This window comes from Moschus berezovskii, chromosome 20 (genome assembly GCF_049115385.1).
Source record: "Moschus berezovskii isolate FMDL1 chromosome 20, NW_MosBer_1.0, whole genome shotgun sequence".
Classification (NCBI taxonomy): domain Eukaryota; kingdom Metazoa; phylum Chordata; class Mammalia; order Artiodactyla; family Moschidae; genus Moschus; species Moschus berezovskii.
In genome coordinates, this window is record NC_142479.1 from 57,910,699 (window position 1) to 57,936,216 (window position 25,518).

Sequence of the window (25,518 nt, forward strand, 5' to 3'; positions counted from 1 at the left end):
TCAACACTTTCTGGATTGCTGATAAACTGAGCTCTCAGGCTCTGCTGGATCCCACAGTCTGCCCCTGTTTCTCACCCAGTTCCTCTTTTATTCATCCAGTCTGCCAACCCCTCATCAGCTGTTTATAAAGAGCCTACTTGTGTCGAGTACTGTATTACAGGCTGAGGATGCAAAGGTGAACAAAATACAGTTCAGGCCTTCCAGGCATCACACTCAGATGGATAGGTATGTAAGCGATCACCCCCCAGTGTGGTAAGTAGGTCTCTCGGGGTAACACCTGGCTTTAAAAAGCAGGTCTCAGGTGAGCCTTCTGAGGAGGGAGCACTGGAGCTAATTTTTGAAGGGCAAATAGAAGCTCTTTGGGCACTAAAGAGAGAATGATCTAGGCTTATGAAAGGTTTGAAAGCAAGAGAATTTGGTGATCTATTGATGTGTAAAGTTATATTCACATTGAATATAATGTGACTGGATAGTAGCGTTCAGTGAGGACCCAGGCCATGTCTGCCAAGCCAAGGCAGTGTGTGTCTGTTTCAAACCACATTATTGAATATACAGTGTTGATTTACTAACACTGAGCTCACAGCCAACAGGGTCTTCCCAGGTCATGCTGATGGTAAAGAACCTGCCTGCCGGTGCAGGAGGCCTAAGAGATGCAGGTTGGATCCCTGGGTTGTGAAGATCCTCTGAGGAGGGCGTGGCAATCTATTCCAGTATCTTGCCTGAAGAGTTCCATGAACAGAGGAGCTAGTGGGCTACAGTCCATAGCATCACAAAGAGTCAGGCATGACTGAAGCAACTTAGCATGCACGCACACACAGCCAACAGCCTGTAACTAGTGCCTGCTAATGCTTTCCTAATGCACGTATTTTCTCCATGAGGAACATCACACCCTTCTTGTGCAGAGAAACATTAGAGCCATTTTAAACAGCAAAATCACCAGCAAAACCCACAAAACCACAGGAACTGTGGCACTAAATAGATGGCAGAAAGGACACTTGCTTACAGTGTGAGAGCTGAAAACAGAGGAGTGATGCCTCGCTGGACCTCAGCTGGGAACGTGCTAGGTTGGACCAATCACATTTTTTGCACCGCTGCACATACACACAAATGACCACAAAAGGGCCACAAGTATGGGCGAGTGTACAAATACGTTTTAGGGAGTAGCAAATTCACAGATAGGGAGTCATAAATAATGAAGATCATTTGGATTTCAGAAACATAAATACAAACCCTGAAATTCTCACTACTGCCAATGATCATTGTATTCAGCAGAATATTTTGATTTGGGGTTTCCCTGGTGATCCAGTTGTTAAGAATTCACCTTGCAAAGCAAGGGACACAGGTTCAATCCCTGGTCCAGGAAGATTCCCACATGCCGTGGAGCAACTAAGCCTGTGCACCACAACTACTCAGCCCATATGTCACAACTACTGCAGCCTGCCTGCCTAGAGCCCATGCTCTGCAACAGGAGAAGCCACTGCAATGAGAAGCCCGCACACCACAAGAGTAGCCCCACTCACCGAAACTAAAGAAAGCTTCCGTTCAGCGACCAAGACCCACCACAGCCAAAAATAAATAAAGTTTGAGAAGTAACAGGAAAACAACCCCAAGGGGAGTGAAAGAATATTTTTATTTCTCCTAGAATGCAAGAGAAAGGCATACGTGAATTTGGAGCTACCGATAGATTTAAGACTAAAGATCTGGGACTCCTATGGAAGCAACCTAAGTGTCCACTGATAGATGAATGGATAAAGAAGATATGCTGTGTGTGTATACTTATATATACACATACATGTATGTAAAATGGGACATTCAGTTCAGTTCAGTTGCTCAGTCCTGTCCGACTCTTTGCGACCCCATGAATCACAGCACTCCAGACCTCCCTGTCCATCACCAACTCCCAGAGTTCACTCAAACTCACCGACTCAATCCCATCCAGCTATCTCATTCTCTGTCGTCCCCTTCTCCTCCTACCCCCAATCCCTCCCAGCATCAGAGTCTTTTCCAGTGAGTCAACTCGTCACATGAGGTGGCCAAAGTATTGGAGCTTCAGCTTTAGCATCAGTCCTTCCAATGAATACCCAGGACTGATCTCCTTTAGAATGGACTGGTTGGATCTCCTTGCAGTCCAAGGGACTCTCAAGAGTCTTCTCCAACACCACAGTTCAAAAGCATCAATTCTTCAGCGATCAGCTTTACTCATCCATAAAAAATAAAAGAGAATCTAGTCATATGTGACAATATGGATGAATCTGGAGGGCATTCTGCTGAATGAAATAAGTCAGAAAAAGAAAAATACTGTATGATCTCACTTGTATGTGAACTCTCAAAAACAAACATAAAACAGAAACAGACTCAGATAGGGAGGAAAAAAATGGGTGGTTGTCACAGTGGAGGGGCGTGACGTTGGCAAAATAGGTGAAGGGGATACAGAGGTACAAACCTCCAGCTGTAAAGTAAATAAGCCATGAGGATGTGCCATACAGCATAAGGAATATGGTCAATAGTATCATAATGACTTTGTATGGGGACAGATGGTTATTAGACATACGGTGATCATTTCACACATAAGCAAAGTCAAATCACTATGTACTGCACCTGAAACTAATAATGTCCATCAACTGGATTTCAATTTTTTAAAAAAAGACTAAACATCTGGGAACTCGTAGAAAGCTACATTACACTGAAGCAGTGTTTAAAACAGAACATCCTGAGTCATTCTAGAAGGAAAGCCAGCCAGAGGGTGACTTAGAGCTTATTCCCTGTTGCCAGGGAAGCCAAACTACTGAACTAGCAGACTCGTTTCCGACTGGAGCAAAGCAGAGTACGTCAGAGCCCCAGAGAGCCCTCTGTTCTGTCAGCTGTCAGCAACTACACTGTCTGTATTGGTCTATGGAGGAGCATCAAAAAATCATGGTGTCTTGAATTGCCATTTGCTGACAGAAATGCAGCAGGCTTTGCCCAACAATGTGTTACAAGAACAGCCTAGGCAGCCAGTGCTTCAGAATTTTCCAGAACCAGTGATAAATAAGTTCCTTAAGCTGCTAAATCCCAGAGAACCACTGGGGCAAGGATTTACTTGAAATGCTAGACATGCGACAAGAAGTTTCATTTAATATTTAAAAGTATAGGTCGTCTCTTCAGTTCAGTTCAGTTCAGTCACTCAGTCCTGTCCGACTCTCTGCGACCCCATGAATCACAGCATGCCAGTCCTCCCTGTCCATCACCAACTCCTGGAGTTCACTCAAACTCATGTCCATCGAGTCGGTGATGCCATCCAGCCATCTCATTCTCTGTCGTCCCCGTCTCCTCCCACCCCCAATCCTTCCCAGCATCAGACTCTTTTCCAGTGAGTCAACTCATCGCATGAGGTGGCCAAAGTATTGGAGTTTCAGCTTTAGCATCAGTCCTTCCAATGAACACCCAGGATCGATCTCCTTTAGAATGGACTGGTTGGATCTCCCTGCAAAAGAAGTTCCAGAACACAGTTCGCTCAAAGTCTCATCTTGTGGCTGTCCCATTGACTTCATGGGGACTTCCCTTGATCAAAAATTACAATGCTTAGAATTTTATTTTTAATGATATTTCATATATTTTAATTGTAATACTGTACTCTTTTAACATTTATTTATTTATTTTTGGTGGCACTGAGTCTTCACTCCCGCACGTGGGCTTTCTCTAGTTGTGGTGCAGGGGCTCTAGGGTACATGGGCTTCAGTAGTTGTGGCGCACAGGTTAGCTGTTCCACGGCATGTGGGATCTTCCCAGACCAGGGGTCGAACCCCTGTCCCCTGCATTGGCAGATGGATTCTTATTGACTGTACCACCCGTGAAGTCCTAGAATTTTATTTTTAAATAATGCATGCCATAAACTGCCTGGGTGGTACCTAACACCAAAGGTTTTTGTTTTTTTGCATTTTTCCAATTTTGTTTGAATTTAATTTTAAAAGGTGGATTTTATTTTTAGAGTAGTTTTAGGTTCAAATAAAACGGAATAGAAAATACAGTTTCCACAAGCTTCCTGCCCCCTCCCACACACAGCCTCACCCACCATCAACATCAGGCATCAGAGTGGTAACTCTGTTACAATCCATGAGACCTATATTGATACATCATTATCACCCAAAGTCCACAGTTTACATTGGAGCTTTTAAAAAAATTATTTATTTATTACTTTTGGTTGCACTGGGTGTTTGTTGCTGCGCGTGGACTTTCTCTAGTTACGATGAGCGGTGGCTACTCTTCCTTGTGGTCTGAGGGTTTTTCATTGGTGGCTTCTCTTGTTCTGCAGCACAGGCTCTAGGCACATGGGCTTAGGAGCCATGGTGCTCCGGCATGTGGGATCTTCCTGGACCAAGGATCAAACCTATGCCCCCTGTATTGCAAGTGGATTCTTATCCATTGTACCACCAGGGAAGTCTTATATTAGAGTTTACTCTTGGTGTTGTATGTTCTGCGAATTTTGACAAATGTATGATGACCCGAATTTACCACTAAAACATCATACAGAATAATTTTACTGCCCTAAAAATCATCTTTGCCCCATTCTTCCCCCTCAATCCCTGACAACTATTGATCTTTTACTATCTCTATAGGTTTGTCTTTTCTAGAATGTCATAGAGTGGGGATCACACAGTATGTATCCTTTCCAGATTGGTTAGCCCTCAATGTATAAGATCAATATCAATTAATAAGTCACCTGCAAATCACTATACTGAGAGCACCTTTTAATCCTGGTTGTCACTGAATTCCCACAGAAAGGAGGCATATAAGTGTTTGTTGCAATCCTTCTCTGATTAAAAAAAAAATTAGGACACTAATAATAGTACTTAGAACTTGGTATTAGTTAGAAAAAGAAGTGAAGATGATATTCACTCTGAACTGAGAACAGCTTGTAAACAATAAAGTCAAGTACAAGCTCCAGCCTGGAGCCAGTGAGATGTGACTCAGATCTCAATATTTTGGTAACTTAGAATTCTTCTTTTTTCCGGTTTTATTAAGATATAATTGACAGACTGCACAGCATACATTTAAAGTGTACAGCAGGGGTACTTCACTGGTGGGGCCAGTGGTTAAGAATCTGCTTTCCAATGCAGGGGATATGCCAGGTTTGATTCCTGGTTGGGGAATTAAGATCCCACATGCTGTGGGGCAGCTAAGCCTGAGAGCTGCAACAAGAGAAGCCATGTACCACAATGAAGACCCAGGGCAGCCAAAATAAAAAAATTTTAGAATATGTATACATACATACATACATATATATATAGAGAGAGAGAGGAATGATTACAACAATAAGTTTAGTTACCAAAAGCATCTTTTTCCTTGCAGTGAGAACTTTTACTCTCCTAGCAATTTGCAAACACACCAGGCAATAGTGTTAACTACGGTCATCATGTGGTACATTACTTCTTACTTGCAGAATTCTGACTACATCTCCCATAGAGTGGGATTTTGCCAGTAATGGCACAGTTTAAGTGAAAGCTAATGCTCAACTTGGTTTCAAGTTCTATATTTGGGGCACCCCTCTGAGAACTCCCCAAATCACCTGACACTCCGGGAGGTGGGGAGATCCAGTATGACTGAGCAAAGCCAAATATAAGGAGAGGCTGACCTCATGGATCTGTTATGCCTTGTCCCTATTTCTGGGGCCCGGGATCATCCTCACTTTTTTGACAACAGATCTACTCTGCTGAGTCACATATAACTAAAACCCTCATCTGCAGTTTGTCCTGCTTCTTGTTGGAATCCAGAAAACCTAAACAAGGGGCAATGTTCTCAGCAGGATAATAGAGGGAAGGAGAGGTGGATAAGAAGCATTCAGGAAATATGAAGACAGAAAGGAAAACATGGGCCTAAGCAATAAGTACTGGAACGTAAGTCTAGAGAAATTAAGGCATGGATTGGCCTCCCTTTATATAATTGTGGTGTTTATAAATCTGCCTGTAGATCAACTCACATTTCAAATGCAACAGGGAACTGACATTTAGCAGAGTTTGGATGTGGTTCCTTTTGTATGGTGGAGCATTTGTCTGTAATGTTAATAACTAATTTTCTAATGTAGTTTATAGATATCATAGATATTCCCCTACGGTGGCTTTGAGAGAGGATGTAGGTATCTCATCAAAGCATCTTGCCTAGGAAATTCCCTGGTGGTCTAGTGGTTAGGATTCAGTGCTTTCACTGCCAGGGACCCAGGTTAAATACTGTAAGATGCATGACAGTCACAAACAAACAAACAAAAACCTTGCTGAGCACACAATTAGGCAGAACAAATGCCCTTCTGGTTGTCCAAATAATCTGCCAGGTTGGAAATATCCCTTCCAGTTGGAATGATTAGGGGAGGCTTTGGTAAAATTTGAACGAGGGTTTGAAAGTTAGGTAGGCTATTGGTGGATGGAGAAAGAGTAAGGACTTTGCAGGCAAAGGAGAACCCCAGAGGAGAGTAAGAGTTCAGTCAGGCAAGCTCAGTTGGCCATAGAGTAGATGAGAGAGAAAAAGAGAGGACAGAGGCTCAGATGATGTGCTGGGGGGTGGAGTAGGGGCTGGGGAAGGGGATGCACAGGAGGAGTTTAAGGAGAAGGAGTTTAATTTCACTTATGGAGCAGTTAGAAGCCTTTAGGCAGGGTGGGCTGACATAGAAATAGAGAAGGGAGACCAGTAAAGTCACTGCATATTCAGAACCACGAAAATGGTTAGGGTAAAGGTGGCAGTTGGAACAACCAAAGGGTCAATTCTAGAGACTCAGAACTTAAAAGATTGGCTCCCATCTACACCATCCACTCAGTGCTCCCAGTATATATTAATTAACCCTCTGTGAATAAGTAATCTTTAGTTACTTTCTTTTTGTATTAATCTATAACATACAAGACATTACTTTGCCAACAAAGGTCCATCTAGTCAAGGCTATGGTTTTTCCCGTGGTCATGTATGGATGTGAGAGTTGGACTGTGAAGAAAGCTGATCGCCAAAGAATTGATACTTTTGAACTGTGGTGCTGGAGAAGACTCTTGAGAGTCCCTTGGACTGCAAGGAGATCCAACCAGTCCATTCTGGAGATCAATCCTGGGTGTTCATTGGAAGGACTGATGCTAAAGCTGAAACTCCAATACTTTGGCCACCTCATGCGACGAGTTGACTCACTGGAAAAGACTCTGATGCTGGGAAAGGTTGGGGGCGGGAGGAGAAGGGGACGACAGAGAATGAGATGGCTGGATGGCATCACCGACTCTGTGGACATGAGTTTGAGTGAACTCCGGGAGTTGGTAATAGACAGGGAGGCCTGGCGTGCTGTGATTCATGGGGTCGCAGAGAGTCAGACACAACTGAGCAACTGAACTGAACTAAACTGATAACATACAAGAGCTTCCCAGGTGGCACCAGTGGTAAAGAACTCACCTGCCAGTGCAGGAGACGTAAGAGACATGGGTTCAATCCCTGGGTTGGGAAGATCCCCTGGAGGAGGGCATGGCAACCCACTCCACAATTCTTGCCTGGAAAATCCCATGGACAGAGGAGTCTGGTGGGCTACAGTCCATAGGGTCACAAAAAGTCGGACACGACTGAAGTGACTTAGCACATAACATACAACATTGCTTTGAAAAACTGTGAGCTATGCAAATAAAAGCTTTAAGACAAATTCCTGTCCTTTTAGTACAAGACAGCGGTCCCCAAGCCCTCATGCATTTAAAGCCTCCCACTGACTGTCAGGGCTTAAATTAGATGCTGGGGAGACCAGCTAAGGACAAAGCCTAGAGATTGGCTGACTGAGAGGATGAAAGCCTCTGGTCACTTTCAATCTGAAGCAGTGTTATCCAGGTGAGAATCTCCAGCAGGCACTTAGAAATCCAGATCTCAAACTCTATACAGTGTAACAGTGTTTGACAAACAAGATAAAAATATATGTGAAAGTGTTCTGTAACGCCTTAAGTGAAACTTCATCTAATTTAAGATTTTATTCTTAGGGCGAAGATAATAGATGTGAATGATCCTTGTTAAAACAAAAAACCCAAAACCCTTCAAAACCTTGCGCTACCTTATTACAACTGAGTTAGGCTCAACTAGTTTTAAGTTAGCCTTAACTCAGTTGTAAGTCTTAGCAAATTGAAGTAGATTTGCCAAGAATTCACCTTGATCAATAACAAACAAAAAGGTGAAAAGAAAGCAGGTCGAAAGAAAGCAGATCCAAGGAAACTGATCTGCAACAAGCAGGATCATCTCGGGAAATTCAGAGGAGGGTCAGGGTGCCAGCGATAAGAGGGGCAAGCATGGGCAAGCCCGGGGAGGTTTTGAGGTCTGGGGTGAACGGAATGGAGGGATGGCCATATGGAAAGCCGCCAGAACCTTCCCGATATAGGACATCACTCCAAGACGTCAGGGGGGAAAGGGGGGCAGCGGACCTGGGGGCGGAGCACCCAGCCCCTTCTCGACCTAAAGAGCAACCAATCCACCCTCCCAAGGGGGTACCCCTCAGACAAGACAAAGGCTCCAACCGCGACAGGAGACCCAGAGTGCGCGTGCGCCAAGAGACGCGCGTGCGCGTTGCGGTCAGCGCCGCGGCCCAAGTCGTGGGAGGAGGGGAGACCCGGGACGGGAAGCGCCGAGAGGAGAGAGCAGGGAGGCGGGGAAGGGCCGAACCTTGGGGCGCTCGCGCGCGCCCACTGGTGGCGGGAGGAGAATACGCCCACCGAGGCCTCACGGCCCGCCCCTCTCCTGGGGAGGCTCGCGCTCCCGCGGCTCGCGCCTGCGCCGCCCGCCGGCCCCTGGAGCGCGCCCTCTCCGCCCGTGCGCGCGCTCGCAATCTCCGCCACCCACCAGCTCAGGCACCAGCAGCAGCACCGCCGCCGCCGCCGCCCACCTTCTGCCGCCGCCGCCACAGCCACTTTCTCCTCTGCCTCCCTCTACTGCCCTCGCCCTCTGTCGACTATCAGGTAAGTGCGAGGCTCCGAAATCTGCCTCCCCGTCCGCCCGGCTGCACCTGCATACCGCCGCCCCTCGCCTCAGGGATGGGTTTCATGAGGTGGGCATTGGTCGGGGGCAACGGCGGCGGCCCCTCCTTGCGCCCTCTGCGCTCCAGAGCTGGGCTTGGGGTGACTTGGAAAGGGACACATGCAAGGGATGCACGCGTGTGTGTGTGTATATCCTGTGTGTGGGGGGGGGTCTGTCTACACGACCCGCTTCACACGGACCCGGCAGAGGTTGTGCCCACAGGGTGGGGCGCGGATGGCGGTGATCTGGGGGAGGGGGCTGCTGTGCACGTTCGAACACCGTCGTTTGCCGCAATGGGCGTGTGACTCTGTGGGGGGTGGGTGGAGAGGGGTCCAATGACGACCTCCGAAACCTAACCTGTAATCCAATTTCTCTGCCTCGGTTTGCAGACAAGGTATTGATCGGTTTCTAGAAAAGATGACTCCCTGTCTGCCCCTCCCTACCCATCCCAGGCCCTGATTCCAGCCGGGCTTTCGCTGCCCTTGGTTTAAGGCGGTGGCCCACCCTCTTCTCGTTTTCCTCCTTCAGAAACCCGCAGGGGACATTTGGGGGCTGGGAGTGAAGTAGGGGAGATGGGGAGGGGTCTTGGCGCTGTCACTTTAGTTGCCCTTCCCCCTGCGCGCGCCTGGCACCGAGACGCGAGCAGCGCAGTGCCCGAGAGAACGTAGTGCGCGGATCCCAGTGTGGAGTCTCAACAAGGCAGGGGTCATCTGGACTTGGGATATGGAAGGACTTCGCAGCTGCAGATCCCGGCTCGAGGGTGCTCACAGCCGCAGCCCCGCACAGACCGCTCAGGGGCGGCAGGTGCATTTCGGGGCGGGCCCCTTTCTCTGCGCTCTGCGCGGGGCGTCCGGCGTGTGCGCTCCCTGCCGGAGGCGCGGGGCTGGCGCGCAGGGCTCGCCCCTCACTGCGGCAGTGGGTGTGGATCCGGGTGGGCGAGGAGGGGGAGGGTAGGCTGTGCCTCCTCCCACTTCCACCCCTGCTTTTTTCCCCTCCGATCGCGAGGTGCCATCTTTTTGCGGTGTGTCACGTCTTTACAGTGCCATGCCAAGCCGGATGGCTGAGCTTTGGAGGACAGGGCGGAGACTGTCATTAAGGGGAGGGGGAGCAATTAGCGCTGAAATCTTGGCATTTTGCTGCCTGGGTACCGGGGGCGTTCACCCGAGATCTTCCTCGGGGGCTTGACTGCTTTGTTTGTAGGGCTTACGTGATCTGTGTTGCCAGCCCTGATTTTTGGCTTTTATTCTATGAAGGTGTTTAACCAGAGCTCCCGCTCCTCCCCCCGCTTTTTGCCTCTCATTTCCGAGCCCTTTGTTAGATCTCGGAGCTTGCCGGGGTCGAGGAACTCTAGTCCTCCCGGGGGGGCACGCATGGACCGGGCGTGACCCCGCGCAACCTCCTCCCAGAATCGGGGGGCGCGCCAGAAAGTCTCCTAGGGGCCGAAGGGGTGGGATCTGAGGTCCCTGCGCGCCTCGCCGGTCGCCTCAGAGAAACGATGCCCCTCCCCACACCTGGAGCGTCCGGGGGCCACGCCCCACCAGGCTGCACCCCGAGGAGCACCGGCGACCCCCGGTGGGAGCTCGAAGGCGGGGCCCCTCTTCGCTTCACGCCCTGTTGCTTCGCCAGGAGGGAGATTGTGAGGAGGGGGCAGGAGGTTTCCTCGGGTGCTGCAGGCCACACCCATTTTATTAGGAGGACTGGAGGTGGGGGCAGGGGGGAGGTTGTCAAGGAGACCACAAGAGCAGGGGGAATGGACCTTGGGGCGTTGCCCCGCCCCTTCGGAACAGAGATTGAGAACCTGGGATAGGCAGGGCCAGCCACCCGGGCCCGGCTCCTGGGGGATTTTGCAGGGAGACCTACCCCCCAAACCCTGAGCCCATGGCTCTACTTATTGGAGTCCGGTGGCTGCAGCCACCCAGATAGACATCTCTGGTGTTTTTATTATTATAGTCGAATTTTATTTTAGAGCTGTGCGGGATTTTCGCTTAAGAGTCCGAGTTCGCCGCCGCCTGGAAACCGGCAGGTGAAGATGGGGGAGGAGGCGTTGGGGCGGGGGGGAGGGGATAGAGAGGCGAGTACGGGCCCTGGCGAACATATCCGAGCCTCGCCTTCCTTCCATTGCCGGATCCTGGCCGACTTTCTGGTTAATTCTATCGCTGGAAACTGGTGCGAGGGCGCAGTTCTGAGGATGAGCATTTTAGGGGCCAAATCGTCTTCTCGAGCCGCGCAGATTTATCTGAATAGGCGGGGAATGAGTCGGTTGGGGATCGAGAGCCAGCTGGCGCCAGGCCGAACCTTCCGGGGGCTTCAGGATCGAAGCTGGTTTGGAAAGGTTCAAGGATCAATTCGAGCATCATCCCTGCCAATAGAGCTAGACGAGAGATTCTGATACCAGACAGAGCGAGAGGCTTGGAGCGGCCCTGGGAACGGGGAGCCCGCGGCCACCGCTGCCCGGGACGGACCGGAGGCAGAGAGGTCATCTCCCGTCGGTTGGGGAAAAAGAGCCGGCAGAGGCGAGTGCCTTTAGTCCAGGACTAGAAACAAAGTGCAGTACAGGCGTCTGCGATTTTACTCTATTTTGCGGTGTTTTGGCGATTTGATGGGGCTCTGGGGTCTGCAAGGCCAGGAGGAGTTGTGAATAGCGGAATCCGGGGGCCAAGAGATGGTCCTTCCTACGCTGATCCAGAAACTCCATCCCTGACTCTGGGCACGCTTGCCTACCTGGGATCTCCAGGGATGCCCCGTTTGCGCCCACGCTCCGACGCTGAAGCGGTGAGCCAGCCGCCGCATCAGGGTTTCCCAGCACCAATTCGAGGGCCCTCGACTCCTGTCCCGAATCTCCAGCAGGTGGGGGCTGTTTTAAGTCCGGAAGACCTGCTTGGCATCAGGCACTCGGGACCCTGGGCGGGTCTCTGGCTGGTATGCGTTGGGATGGTTGAGGGGACCTGGGACAGCGACTGCTGGCCTGCCCCTCCGGGCCACTCGCCTTCAGGCTCAGCAGGACAGCTTCGGGTTTTATCTGATCCTTGTCTCTCCAACTACCTGTCCGACAACAAAAAGAGAAATGTCTTTCCTACCGTAATTAATTAAAGTATCGTTTTGTGTTTTATGATGCTGCTATGTTTGCCCGTTAAGAATTGCCTTTCCATTCCTCCATCTCCAAACCTTTCCCTAAGTAAATAGCACACCTCCTCCCAGCAATCACTCCAGAGTGACTCTTGAAGCCAATCAATTTCTTGACCAACATTTGCTTCTATAACAGGTTATGTGTACTGCAATAACCTGGCTTGATTCTTGGGGTTCAACTTTGGACAGTTTGAGAGAGGCACTTGTCAGCTTTGCTGGTTTGGGGAATGAAAGACAGTCATGACCGTCTGACCTCCTCTGCACATCTCGGAAGGGTGTGGCTTTTGAGTGGTTTCTAGTATCTGGCACAGATCCCCTGACAGGAACAAAAGGAATGGATTATTCCCACAAATCACAAGAAACAAAACTTACAGTCAGTTTGATTGAAGAAGGGTCAGATTTATTCCAGTTGGGAAAAGAGCCTCTTCTTTTGAACATGCCCTTTGACCCACATGCTCTTTGAGAGCTGTGGCAGCCTGGAGATATTACAGAATTGGGGTGCCCTTTGTTTAAGCTGAACTTTCCTTCTGCCCTTTTAACATCAGTTCATGAAGCCCATTTGTTGAGAAGTTTAAGAAACTGTTTTATTCCACCTTCCCTCAGCATTTATGTATATGATTTGGGTGGCTCCACAGCTCTGTACATGAACATATGCTGATTTTCAATTAGATTGTGCCTTCCATTTAGTTAATTAGTCCCTTCCTTAGGCTCACCTTGAAAAAGAATCACTCAAAACAAACAAAAACACCCTCAGGAGGTTAATACAGTGCTAGACGTACAGCAGGTCTTTGGGCCACGCTCATTTAACAAATAAATGGATAAAATAGGGAAATGCAGGTCAAAAAAGTTGGTGAAAAGAAAGCAGACTGAGAGGAGGGCCTTATTCGAGGTCATGACATCAAGAAGTCTTGGGGGCCAACACAATACTACAAAGCGATTATCCTTCAACTAAACATAAGTAAATTTTAAAAAAGAACTTTTGGGGGGACTTCCCCCGTGGTCCAGTGGCTAAGACATGGAGTTCCCAATGCAGGGGTTCAATTCCTGGTCAGGATCTAGATCCCACATGCCACAACTGAAAAATCCCACACATGGCAACTAAGACCCGGTGTACCCAAATAAATGAGTGTTTTTTAAAAAATGAAATTTGGGAGGGAAATCCAATCCAGTTTGTCCCCTGCTGCTCTGTCAAAATGACACACAGAATGCTGCCTGAGCCCCTCCTCCCCTCCCGTCCTTTTCCCCTCTGCCCCCTTCCTGCTGCCTGTGCTCCCCGGCCTGGCCCCGACCACTCACTTTACCTTCATTTGCAGATGAGCAGACAGGGGAGGGACCACACTCCCCCTGGGGTAAGGAAGACCCTGCCCCACCACCTCATGCAGGTCAGAGGGTCAGAGAGGGAAAAGCCCTTTTGCCTCTGCTCCTCCTTCGTCCCGTTTTTCATCATTCCACTTAGAGGACCGCCAGCCCCACCACACCCCCAGAAAATCCCCCCGACCAACCATTCCTAACTTGCCAGCCGAGGCGCTTCCACTAGACTTGGAGCTGGCATGGGAGGGGCATTTCAGCAAGTGAGGGGAAGAGAACACCCCGGCCTCACCAGTGGGCGGCAGCAGAAAGAGGAATCCAACATTCAGCCGGGCTGTCAGCGGCCTTCCTGTAAAGCAGTGGTTCTCAACCCCTGGGGCCACTGGGATGTCTAGAGACACTTTTCTATTTCCACAACTGGGTGGTGGATGCTACTGGCATCTAGTGGGTAGAGGCAAGGGATGCTGCTGAACAAGGCCCAGAGTGCCTCAGAGACCTGACCGCAAAAGTCCTAGAGCCAGGGTTGAGAAGCCCTGCTACAGAAACACTGTTACCCTGGCAGCATCATCTTAGTGGCATCTTATGGGGCTTTCCTCATAGCTCAGTTGGTAAAGAATCCACCTGCAATGCAGGAGACCCTGGTTCAATTCCTGGGTCGGGAAGATCTACTGGAGAAGGGATAGGCTACCCACTCCAGTATTCTTGGGCTTCCCTTGTGGCTTAGCTGGTAAAGAATCTGCCTGCAGTGTGGGAGACCTGGGTTCGATCCCTGGGTTGGGAAGATCCCCTGGAGAAGGGAAAGGCTATCTACTCCAGTATTCTGGCCTAGGAAATTCCATGGACTATATAATCCATGGGGTTGCAAAGAGTTGGACACGACTGAGCGACTTTCACGTTTATGTTCTTAGAGTATCTTCTTGGAGTCCCTGTTCTAAGTGCTCCCTAGGGTATGTGCTCAGTCATGTCCGGCTCTTTGCCACCCCATGGACTATAGCCCACCAGGCTCCTCTGTCCATGGACTTATTCTGACAGGAATACTGGAGTGGGTTGCTATTTCCTCATCCAGGGGATCTTCCCGCCCCAGGGAACAAACCCAGGTCTCTGCACTGGCAGGTGGATTCTTCACCACTTGAGCCGCCTGGGAAGCCCAGGTGTTCCCCGGAGATTACCTCATTTAATCCCTACAACAACCCCTTTATATAGGCAGGTTCCATTAGCTCAGTATTTTATATGGGGAAACTGGAGTCCAGAGAAGTTTAGTAACTCACTAAAGGTCACACCGCCAGTGAGTAGTGGAGCTGAGTGCCTGACAGTAGACTCCTTCCCTGTTCAGCTGCACGTGGGCTTAATAGGCGATTGTGGGTTAGCAGGAACCCAAGCACAATCTATAACATTGACCCAGTGGAATATTCTAATTCCAAAACCACTGACTCACACATGAACTTTTGTAAGAGTCTCTAATTGGAGCACAGCCTAAAGCTTGGACTTTCGGCTTTGACAAATGAAAACAAGGGTTTCACTCAACCTCTGTGCCTCTGTTTATAAAACAGGGAAAATACCCTGAGGATCTTAAACCTCTTCCCCCGAAATCCAGGATATTGGGACATCTCGGTTATACAAAGGAGCAGCCAGGCCTTTTTGGCTCAAAGAAGGCTAGAAATCAAGATTAGGGGATTGTGACATAGACTCAGCTATGGTCAAAGTCAAGTTACTGAAGTTTTAGGGACATCTGATCCCCATCTTAGGTTCTGCACCTTGGAGAGGTTGAAGCTTTAGCAGCTGCCGCTGAGACCCAGCTCTGAGCCTGTGGGTGTGAGAGGAGTGCGGTGGGCATAGGAAGGACTTCAGGCAAGAATCTCAGGCCCCCTCAGCAAAGGTGGGCCTGGGGGCTTCTCTCACTACCAGGGCCCAGGCTCTGCAGTAAATATTCTGTCACACTGTGGCGTAGAGGCGCGACCTGGAATCCTCCATCCACAGGACTCACTGCTGCTCCACCCAGCTACGATCCTGCTGCTTCGCACAGCCTCCTGTGTGGGTGATTGGACACATACCACACACTCCAGACTGTCTTCTGTTCCCTTGCCAAAGGCATTGCTGTCCAAGACTTCTTTTCCTGTCTCATATGCCATGCTCTTGCCAGGTTCCTTCTCTGCATAGATGGCCCCCACCTGAGTGCGAGGAAGACAGTTTGAAGCCAGCTCGGGGTGGTTTTTGAGCTTTGAGGGTTCTTTGATTAGGAAACATTTCATGGTGCAGTGGTAAAGAATCTGTCTGCCAATGCCGGAGACACAGGAGACACCGGTTCGATCGCTGGATCAGAAAGATCTCCTGGAGTAGGAAATGGCAACCCACTCTAGCATTCTTGCCTGGGAAGTTCCATGGACAGAGGAGCCTGGCTGGCTACAGTCCCTGGGGTCGCAAAAGAGTCAGACACCGCTGAGTGACTGAGCATAAGCACAGTATAGGGGTAGGAATCAGCTTCCACAAAATGCCAGCTTGATAATCCTCCAGGTGGATTATCTGAAATCGTCTTTGCTTGGTTGAGATTTCAGTGGGCTCTGCACCTGCCCCGATCAGCAAGACTAAGACTTAACCCCCAAGAAATGCATCCTGAGCCTCAGCTCTTCATGGAAGGTTTGTGAGTGCCTGGAGGGCAGGTGCTGGTTTTCCCTGGTCAGGCTCCCCAGCTCAGGGCAGTGTCTTGCATGTAGAAGCCGCAGGTTTGCCCTAATAGTTGAGGATGGGGGCTCCAATCAGAACTCCTGGGTGCAAATCCCCCTTCCCTACTCACTGCAAGCCCTAAGCTGGGTTGTTTAGCCTCTTAGAGAGGTTTTTTCCTTCTTTGTAACTTGGGGTACAATAGTACCTATCTTGCCGGTTGCTGTGGGGTTTAAGTGGAGTGATGTAGTGCTTAGCCCAGGGCTCGGCACATAACAATTGCTCATTAAATGGCTCCATGGCCAGCAGCCGCTGAGTAGACTTGTGATTGAATGAATGTGCAAAGGCTCCTACTGACCCTGATGATAGAATCAGTTGAAACAGATATATTGTTACACTGAGTGGGGATCAAGATAGAAGTAGGCTGTCCCATCTGGAACCAGGCAAGTGGTGTCATTTGAATGGAAGTGAAGCCCCCCTGGAAAATCGCACACACCCGGGTGTCGGTGTACACACAGAACTCTTGCCATAGGCAAGCAGAGTGACTTAGGATCTGTTGTCCCTGCTCCTGCCCTCTTCCTTCCTGAAATCCATTGCATACCAGGAATAGGCTGTGTACTGTCCACACCAGCCTGAGCTGAACTGCACTCTTTCCCACCAACCTGGGACTACTGGTGAGCTGGCTTAGCAGTTTGCTGGCTTCCCTGATAGCTCAGTTGGTAAAGAATCCACTTTACCAACGGTAAAGAATCCACTTTACCAACGGTGACCCCAGTTCAGTTCCTGGGTCAGGAAGATCTGCTGGAGAAGGGATAGGTTACCCACTCAAGTATTCTTGGGCTTCCCTTGTGGCTCAGCTGGTAAGGAATCCACCTGCAATGCCGGAGACCTGGGTTTGATCCCTGGGTTGGGAAGATCCCCCTGGAGAAGGGAAAGGCTACCCACTCCAGTATTCTGGCCTGGAGAATGCCATGGACTATATAGTCCATGGGGTCGCAAAGAGTGGGACATGACTGAGCGACTTTCACTTCACTCCAATATTTTACTGTTCACTCATTGCATAAAAAGTGAGCACAGATGAGACTGAGAAAGCAACAGAACTGATGGAAGGCAGTTCAGGAGAGATATTACAAATGAAATAATGAAGCAGTACTGAACTTGGTAAACTCGGGAGCAGGCTGATTCATGGTGGCAGCTGAGAGTCAAGTAGAAAAAAATGTTAAATAAAGCAAACTCGACATATTTTGAATCCAGGGAATGCCAAGCATCCAATAACCAGAGTTCTATCTGAATTAATAAATCTGTCCAGTGGTTAGGACTCCATGCTTTCACTTCTAAGGGACCATGTTCAATCCCTGATCAGGGAACTTAGATCCCACAAGCTTTTCAGTGTGGCCAAATAAATAGAAGAAGCCCTCTTATCGTAGCTCAGATGGTAAAGAATCTGCCTGCAATGGAGGAGACCTGGGTTCAATTGCTGGTACGGGAAGATCCCCTGGAGAAGGGAATGGCTACCTACTCCAGTATTCTTGCCTGGAGAATTCCATGGACAGAGGAGCCCAGTCCATGGGGTTGCCAAGAGTCAGATACACTGAGCAACTAACACTTTATCCATGAAAGTCATAATACATTTTTTTCAAAAGTCATTAAATCATAAAATCATAAAAAAATGATACATATAGTTTTCAGACATTTAACTTAACCAGATAGTTGTTCATTCCCCCCTCCCCATCTTTTGCTGTAGGGTCCAGGCCTCTTGGTGTTTGGGTCAGCTAGCTGGAGTTCCTTGTCTTTTTGGCCTAAGCAGCACCTGTAATGCATTGCCTAGGACTTCCAGCTATAGGAACAAGGGGTTACGCTGTGTGTAATCTGAATGTAGAGTCTCGCTAGAGTTTTACTATATTTTCCCACATTCTTTGACATCTTGTTTGACAGCTTAAAAATTACTCACCTTTATGAAATCTCTCCAAAGTATTCAACTTGGTTTTCTTAAAGCCAATGAATGATTTTCAGAATTCATCTTTCATTTAACATTGAATGTAATCAGCTTGCACCATACTTAAGTGGTGTGACCATTGTGACAGATATGATGGACCTAGAAGGTTGACTGTGGTAGGGTGAGGCCCTGGTTGTGGGCATCAAGCCCTGGAGACTCAGCCTTGAATATTTACCCTCCTTCATTTCTGCTTCTTACATGGTATCTGGCAGGAGAGGGCCTACTGTGGAGATTTCTGTGTCTTCCCTGAATCTCCTGCCTGTCTTCCAGGACTAGCGTGGCACTTGGAATTCATTCACATAGCATCCCTACTTAAGGGGATGTTGCAAAATTCTCCCCATAAAACTCAACATAAATTTAAATTTTCTTTACCATGTTAACTCTCCTTAGTGAGGGAGTTTTAGATCAAGGTCCGGCAATTTTAAAAAGCATTTTTAAATCAGCACATTTGAATTAAATCTGAAGACACTGATAATGATGTTTCATTCATGGGTCTCCCTTTGGTCCTGTCTGCTCCACTGCTAAATCAAGAATCAAAGAGAAGAAGGACATGAATAATCTCTCGTCCCAGCTGCAGGTTTTCTTTCCAGCCTATGGCCTAGTTTTCTGCTTTCCCTGGAAGGGTGGGTGATGTTGTCTTGAGGCCTAAGCCTGCTACAAAAAGCCTCAGGAGGCACTTTCATCCTTGTGTCCTCCTCCTCAGGACACAAAAGATATCAGAAGACCCCTGAGTCTACAGCTGCCTGTGATGTGATACACAGCCAATATAATAATGCCAAGAAGGGAGTGGCAGAAAGGACCAATTCATGGAATCATGGAACTGTGCCCCTCCCCCAGGATAAACGACAGCCCTTCCCCCTGAATTAGAACCAGAATTCTAAATTATGTGTCAACAGAGTTGTCTTGGATCAAATCCAGTTCTGTCATTGATTTACAGAGCATTTCAGAGATTCTTATTTCCAATTGTTCTTGATTGGACAGTGATACCAAACTATAGTCTTACCTCATTCCTTCTCTCATGATCTCAAAAGGAGGTTTATTGGATAATTAGTAATCTAAAGGCTTGAGGACTTCCATGGTGGTCCAACGGTTAAGACTCTGTGCTTCTGATGCAGAGGGCATAGGCTTGATCCCTGATTGGGAAAGTTTTTTCATGCCTTGCAGTGTGGCTGATAAAACAAAACTATAAAACTCTAAGAAGAAAACAGAGGATAAAAGCTTCACAATATTACATTCGTCAATGACTTCTTAAATATGATACCAAAAGCACAATAAGCAAAAGAAAACATTGACAAATTGGAACTTGTGAAAATTAAAGGAACCAAATAAATAATATAGGCTTAAGCGCCCAAGGAAAGGTTACAGTTTACAGAATCTCTTTGGTTTTATATTTAAATGTGAATATTCACTACCTTATTTATGTCTGGGTGTTTTATATTAGGTTTGCTGAAAACTGGTACAACTTTCAGTGCTGGTGTTAGTAATGTGTCAGAATTTAAATCAACATAAGAGTCGGACACAACTGAAGCAAGTTAACACACATACATGCATGCACATGTTGATAAGTCAAGCAAAAGTTGTCTATAAAACTGAAATAGTTGTACATAACCTGCTACCCTGGGGCAAGATAATCTTCATGGTTTGCTTCATATGAAACCTGTCCCTTTCAAAGGTTCCACTTGCCAAGAATCGCAGGAATAGCTGTTTGAAAGAGTCACCTGCCCTTCTGCTGTTCATTTTCTGCCTTGTCTATTTGCTAAAAACAGGAATTCTATGCTGGCCCCAGCCCAGGCACAGCAGTTCAGCTTCTGCCTCTGTTATCTCCATGAGACGGCTCAGAAACAAAGGATTTCTCAAAACATCCCCAAATCCCCTTAAATAATGGACTGATCATTCACAGACTCACCTGAACCTTCTCTAAACCTATTTAATCTTTTCCCCAGGGTTAATCTTGTGGGGATGATGTGCCCCCTGAGGGTCTCTCCCCTGGGCTCATTTCTTCCTGCTGTAGCTCCGAAGGTCCTCCCTTCTTAGCAGCCAGGAGTGCTGGCAGCACTCTGTTCCCTGCAGAGTATTAATGCAGATGGAATACATTGAAATAAATCCCTTTCAATGTCACTAAAGTGCTATAAATAATTATGAACCAATGGCTTGATGTCTCATGAGAGATGCATGGGAAATTTTTTTTTAACTGGCAAAATTCATGTTATAAGTTGACAATCTGGGCCAAGCAAAAATCTTTTTAAAACATCTCCTTATCTACCAGTGAGACTGAATTCCAAAAGTTAGGCATCCTTTATTTTGGTCGTGGGGCGGGGTGGGGAGGGGGTGGTCTGTTATCACCCACTGCTTGGGCTTACCCAGCCCTGAGTGTAACTGCAACCTTCCTGTTTATCTACCAGTTGTGGCCATAATTAAGATTCCCTGGAGGGTCAAGTCCCTGGGAAGACTTCCCCAGTGGTGCAGCAGATAGGAATCTACCTCCCAATGCAGGAGACACAGGTTTGATCCCTGGTCTGGAAAGATCGACCCCACTTGCCTCAGAGCAACTAGGCCCATGTGCTGAAACTACTCAAGCCTGTGCAACCTACAGCCCATGCTCCACAACAAGAGACTAGCTCCTGCTAGCCACAACTAGCCCTGGTTCAGCAACGAAGACCTAGCACAGCCAAAAAATAAATAAATTCCCTTGCGGTCCAATGATTAGGATTTGGCATAATTTCACTGCCAAGGGTCTGGGTTCAATCTCTGGTCAGGGAACTCACTGCCAAGGGTCTGGGTTCAATCCCTGGTCAGGGAACTAAGAGTCAGGCAATTAATATCCCACAAGACACAAGTTTTTGGCAAAAAGGAAAAAAGTTCCTGAACCTTCATTTTCCCATTTGTAAAATGGGGATTATTCAATCTTCCTTCTGAGAATGGACAATAATGTGGCCTTTCTTCTCGCTGGGTAATCACAGAACTAAAATAGAACCATCTTGGAGAACTCCTCTGAGCTTTTCAGAAAACAAGTGCTGCAGGGATAGGGGTGAGAGCGCCTCCTGAGAGCCACAGTCCAGCACCTGATCTGAAGTCTCTCTCTCGGGCTGAGCCTGGCAGGTTATAGCGGCTGCTGCTCACTCTCTCCTTTAGCACCAACCAGACGGTAGGTACAGACTGCTTCCCAGGGGTGAGCGCCCAGTCAGCTGGGCCTGAGCCTGAATGCATGGACAGCCAGCCACGGTCCAGCCTGTACTGGCCTCATCTATCCCTTCTTTGCAGAGGAAGCTGAAAGCCAGGTGCAGGGCAGTGGGTGGAGTGGCTTTAGTATGACCTCAAGTGATATCCCACCCTGCCAGTGCCCCCTTCTTGGAGAGGGGCTGGGACCTCCTGGGCTCATCCTGTGTAATTCCCTGGGAGCCTTTCTGTTTCCTCGGGGATTTTCAGTTTCCTCCTAGTCAAACAGGGACTCATATTCTAATGATGCCCTGGAGCAGCCTCTTCCCGCCAGTGTGTTTAGCACGTGCCAGGAATCGATTACAGCAAGAGTGATTAAATTAAAGGCTGGAGTTGACTTTGATGGTATAATATTCTAATGGCTATTTGGTGGCAAGAGGCATGGTGCAGGCTCATTAATTGAACACTTGCACTTGGAATTTGAATTGAGCTGGAGATGGGCTGCAGTCTATTTGCTTTTGCCCTAGGAATGGAGGATTTTTTTTTCATGCAAATAGACTGAGAAGTATTGATATTTCCAGGCTGGTGTGTTGCCCCAACCCTGACAACAGCCTGGCTTCTCTAACGAGTGGCTGGCCTTGACCATACTTAGTGTCCCACAGCATCTGCCTTTGTTAACTCTGCTCTCCCCAAAGCTGTCCTCACTGCACCATGGTCCCATCCACTTTGCTCCTTGGAACCTCCCATCCTCCAGTCCCCGTATGGCAAACCGGGGAGCCTTACACTCTTCTTCCCGCCATATCTGGGAACAGACTTACCCATCAGTTTCTTCCTCTACATCACTTGGATCTCCTCTCCTTTTCCAGTCCATCTGCACCAATGCTAAAAGAAACGTCTGCCTTTCTCACTTCACCCCTGGATCATTGTGAAAATGATAATGAATTGTTCTCGAGTTCAGTTCTGAAATTGACTCCCAATCCCTTTGGCAGGCCATTTCCAAACTCCTCTTCCCAGAGCAGCCCTGTCATCTGTCCTGCCCCCATCCAAGCACGAGTCCACGATTTCCTCTTCTGTTGCTTGCTGAGCCAGGCCCTACCTCTCACTGCCTGCCCGCCTCCACATGCCACAACTTGGCTTCCCTGTCTAGTCCTACTGGTCTAGACCCACCTCGGGCCACCTGCCTCTTGGCTCCTTTGGTACACATCATGCCCTTTCTGCTCCTAGCTCACCCATGGTGCCTTTGTTGAGAATGTCCCCTCTCCCTTCTGCTCCCCGTCTTTAAGTCACCCTGACCTTCCCTGATCACTGTCTTCCCTGAAGACCGCCTCCGGCTACTGCACTCCACAAGATCCCAACATCAACACAATTCATTTCTCGGCAGTCTTCAACACCACAGTGGTTGACTTAATTATTTTCCTTCTTGTCTGTGCTGCTCTCATCTTTCCTCAGGTGGTATGTCCTCTGGGGCGAGTCTTGTGTCCTGTGTGGCTTTCCTGCTCCCCTGGGTGTCTTGCCCAGTCACAGAGCTGGGCACGTGCAAAGCTCAAAATAATTATTCTTGATTCATGCAACTGGATACTAATAAATCAAACAGGCTGATGTCAGATGAGTTTTACCTGTTTAAAGTACCTTCTCTACCTCCTAGTACATGGTTCTATTGTTCTACAGACTTGAAAATAAAAGTCATACTTCCTTTGAAATATTCTAAAATTTCAGCTTTGCCTTACTTCATTCAGGCCAGTTTAACTGTTAGTCCATTATTTTGCTATGCAAAGATGCTGATAATAATGGTAGGAGCAGGTGGCTTTAATTTTATTAAAAATATTGCTGCATATAACCTTCACTCCTCTATGAGGCATCCTCATTTTGCTGAGGAGCAAACCAAGGTTCAGAGAGTTCACAGCTGGGGAGGCAGCCAGATGGTACCCCAGTCCAGGACCTTGTCTTGCTGTCTCCAGGTCCTCAGAGCCCCCGACCCTCCGCCTCTGATTCCATTCTCCATGCCAACAGACATGTCTTCAGCGCTAATGACCAAAGAAGCCGTGCCTTCCAGCCTCCAGTGATCCAGTCACATGTAACACGAGCCCAGAGAAAATGTTTAAGACTAAAAGCTAGCCTCTAAACTGGGCTGTTGCTTCATGTCTCCAGTGACGGCAGAACCAAATTTAGTGTCATGGGCACGTCCACACTTATGAAATAGTGAAGCTCATTTTTCTTTCAGCTTGAAAAATGTTCACACTCACCATTTCCATGGAGAGGTAGGTGGGACCAAAAGACTGGAAAATGTGGTCCCAGAGGAACCCTGGGGTATAGACTTAGGAGGGAAAATGACATTCAGGTTCCCAGGCAGTGACCCCAGGGACAAGTGTAATTGAATGTGGGTGGTTTCCCTGGGCAGACGAAGTAAGTCCCCTGCTGTTAGGAAAGAGGGTGGGTCCCAGTGGGCGGGGGGGTAGCCAAACCTATATCCCAAGCCACCCAGGGGTACTGCCCGACCCCCTTAGTCAGCAATCCACTTTATTTCCCCCCAGGTCTCCACTGTGGCTCAGACAGTAACAAATCTACCTGCAATGAGGAGACCTGGGTTTGATCCTGGGGTTAGGAAGATCCTCTGGAGAAGGGAATGGCTACCCACTCCAGTACTCTTGCCTGGAGAATTCCATAGACAGAGGAGTCTGGTGGGCTGCCGTCCATGGGGTCACAAAGAGTCAGACACAACTGAGTGACTGAGCACACACACAGGTCTCCAGTGTGGCTCACATTCTAGAACCAGGAAGAGGGAGGGGGACCAGAGAAAGGAGGGACACACACCAATGAGGTTGGGGTCACATGTACCACATTATTTAGCATCTGCAAACTCACCAGGCACTTTGATGATGTTGAAATACCTTCCCCACAGCCACCCTTCCACCTACCTATGACAAGAATCTGTTCTCAGTTCTGTTCTTGCCTCCCACATTCTCCCCCAAATTAAAAAAAACACACTAGCTATAAAGCCAAGATACCATATGTGAGATCCCACCCTAGTTTCTGTTCTGTTGTTTTTCTTTTTACCCCAGGGGCGGGACAGGGATCATTTCAGTCTATAAATTGTTTTCGGGGTGAGTAGTAAATGTTTCTTCAAGAAAGTTCTTAAGGGGACTTCCCTGGTGATCCAGTGGCTAAAACTCTGCACTCCAATGCTGGGGACCCAGGTTCAATTCAGGGTCAGGAAACTATATCCCACATGTCACAACTAAGAGCTTGCATGTTACAATTGAATGCGGCAATGAAAATGGAAGGTCATGTGTGCTGCAGCTACGACCTGGTGCAGCCAAATAAACAACATAAAAAATATTTTTTGAAAAAAAAGAGAGAAAGAAAATTCTTTAAAGGACCCCAAACTGAAAGATGGAGTACATGGTGGTACTCAGCCCTGGACTCGGACCTGGTTAATTCCGTGGTTCTGGGCAGAAGCTGAGGGATGTGGCCCCTTTGCACATGGCCCTGGATGCAAAGCTAGGAGCACAGGAATGCTTGGACAGCCCAGGGCATGCTGGTCATATTTCTGTCCTCAGGTGTAGGGACCTCATCCTCAAAGGCTGTGGCCACATAATGAGCACCAGACCCTACATCACTGGGTCTCCGCTGCCGTGACCCCTGGAATAGCCACCTTCAAGCAGAACTAACCCTGACCCCAAAGGGCCCAGTGTTTGCAAAGAACATTGGGTTGACCTGGCTTTCTGGATGCACTAATATTGTCTGATTTGGATGACTTCAGGAATAGTCAATCTCAGTTAAAAATCTGACTCTTTTTCATGCAGAGAAAGACAAATATTGTATATCAGTTATATGTGGAATCTAAAAAAATAACACAAATCAACTAATTTATAAAATAGAAACAGACTCACAGACATAGAAAACAAACATGTTTACCAAAGGGGAAAAGAGAGGAGAGGGGTTAAATTAGGAGTATGGAATTAACAGATCCACAGCACCATAATCAGGCAGGGTGCAGGAAAGTTCGGTGGCACCTGAAATCACATGGCTAGTTTGGGCCGACAAGGGGTTTGAACCCAGGACGTCTGTTTCTCAACCCTGGGCTGCTGCTCTTAAGATCAAGCCTCATCCTGACTTCTTCATTCACTGATTGAGTCTGAGGGGCCCTGCCGGTTAGTTCAACTGCCAGTGCCTGGGCAGAGGGGAAAGGAGAGACACTGCTTTCCCCCCAGCAGGGACAAAGAAAAAGTTCTTTAAAAATGTATTTTATAGAAGTATAGTTGATTTACAATGTTGTGTTAATTTCTGCT

General features: G+C 48.2%; 2 protein-coding genes across 4 annotated transcripts in view; both read left to right on the top strand.

Moving 5' to 3' along the window:
* Positions 1–5,711: 5,711 nt before the first annotated feature.
* MAPT (microtubule associated protein tau) overlaps positions 5,712–25,518 on the top strand; it is a 123,708-nt gene continuing 103,901 nt past the window's right edge. Inside the window, exon 1 of the mRNA XM_055408122.2 lies at positions 5,712–5,873. The gene's annotated coding sequence lies outside the window, so the exon portion shown is untranslated. The remainder of the gene's footprint in view (positions 5,874–25,518) is intronic.
* Positions 6,574–25,518, top strand: part of LOC148774762 (uncharacterized) — a 49,072-nt gene continuing 30,127 nt past the window's right edge. For all 3 annotated transcript variants that reach the window (XM_088829185.1, XM_088829184.1, XM_088829186.1), the window contains exon 1: positions 6,574–8,927. In XM_088829185.1, coding sequence (XP_088685311.1) covers positions 8,265–8,927 — 663 coding nt within the window. In that variant the 5' untranslated portion in view covers positions 6,574–8,264. The remainder of the gene's footprint in view (positions 8,928–25,518) is intronic.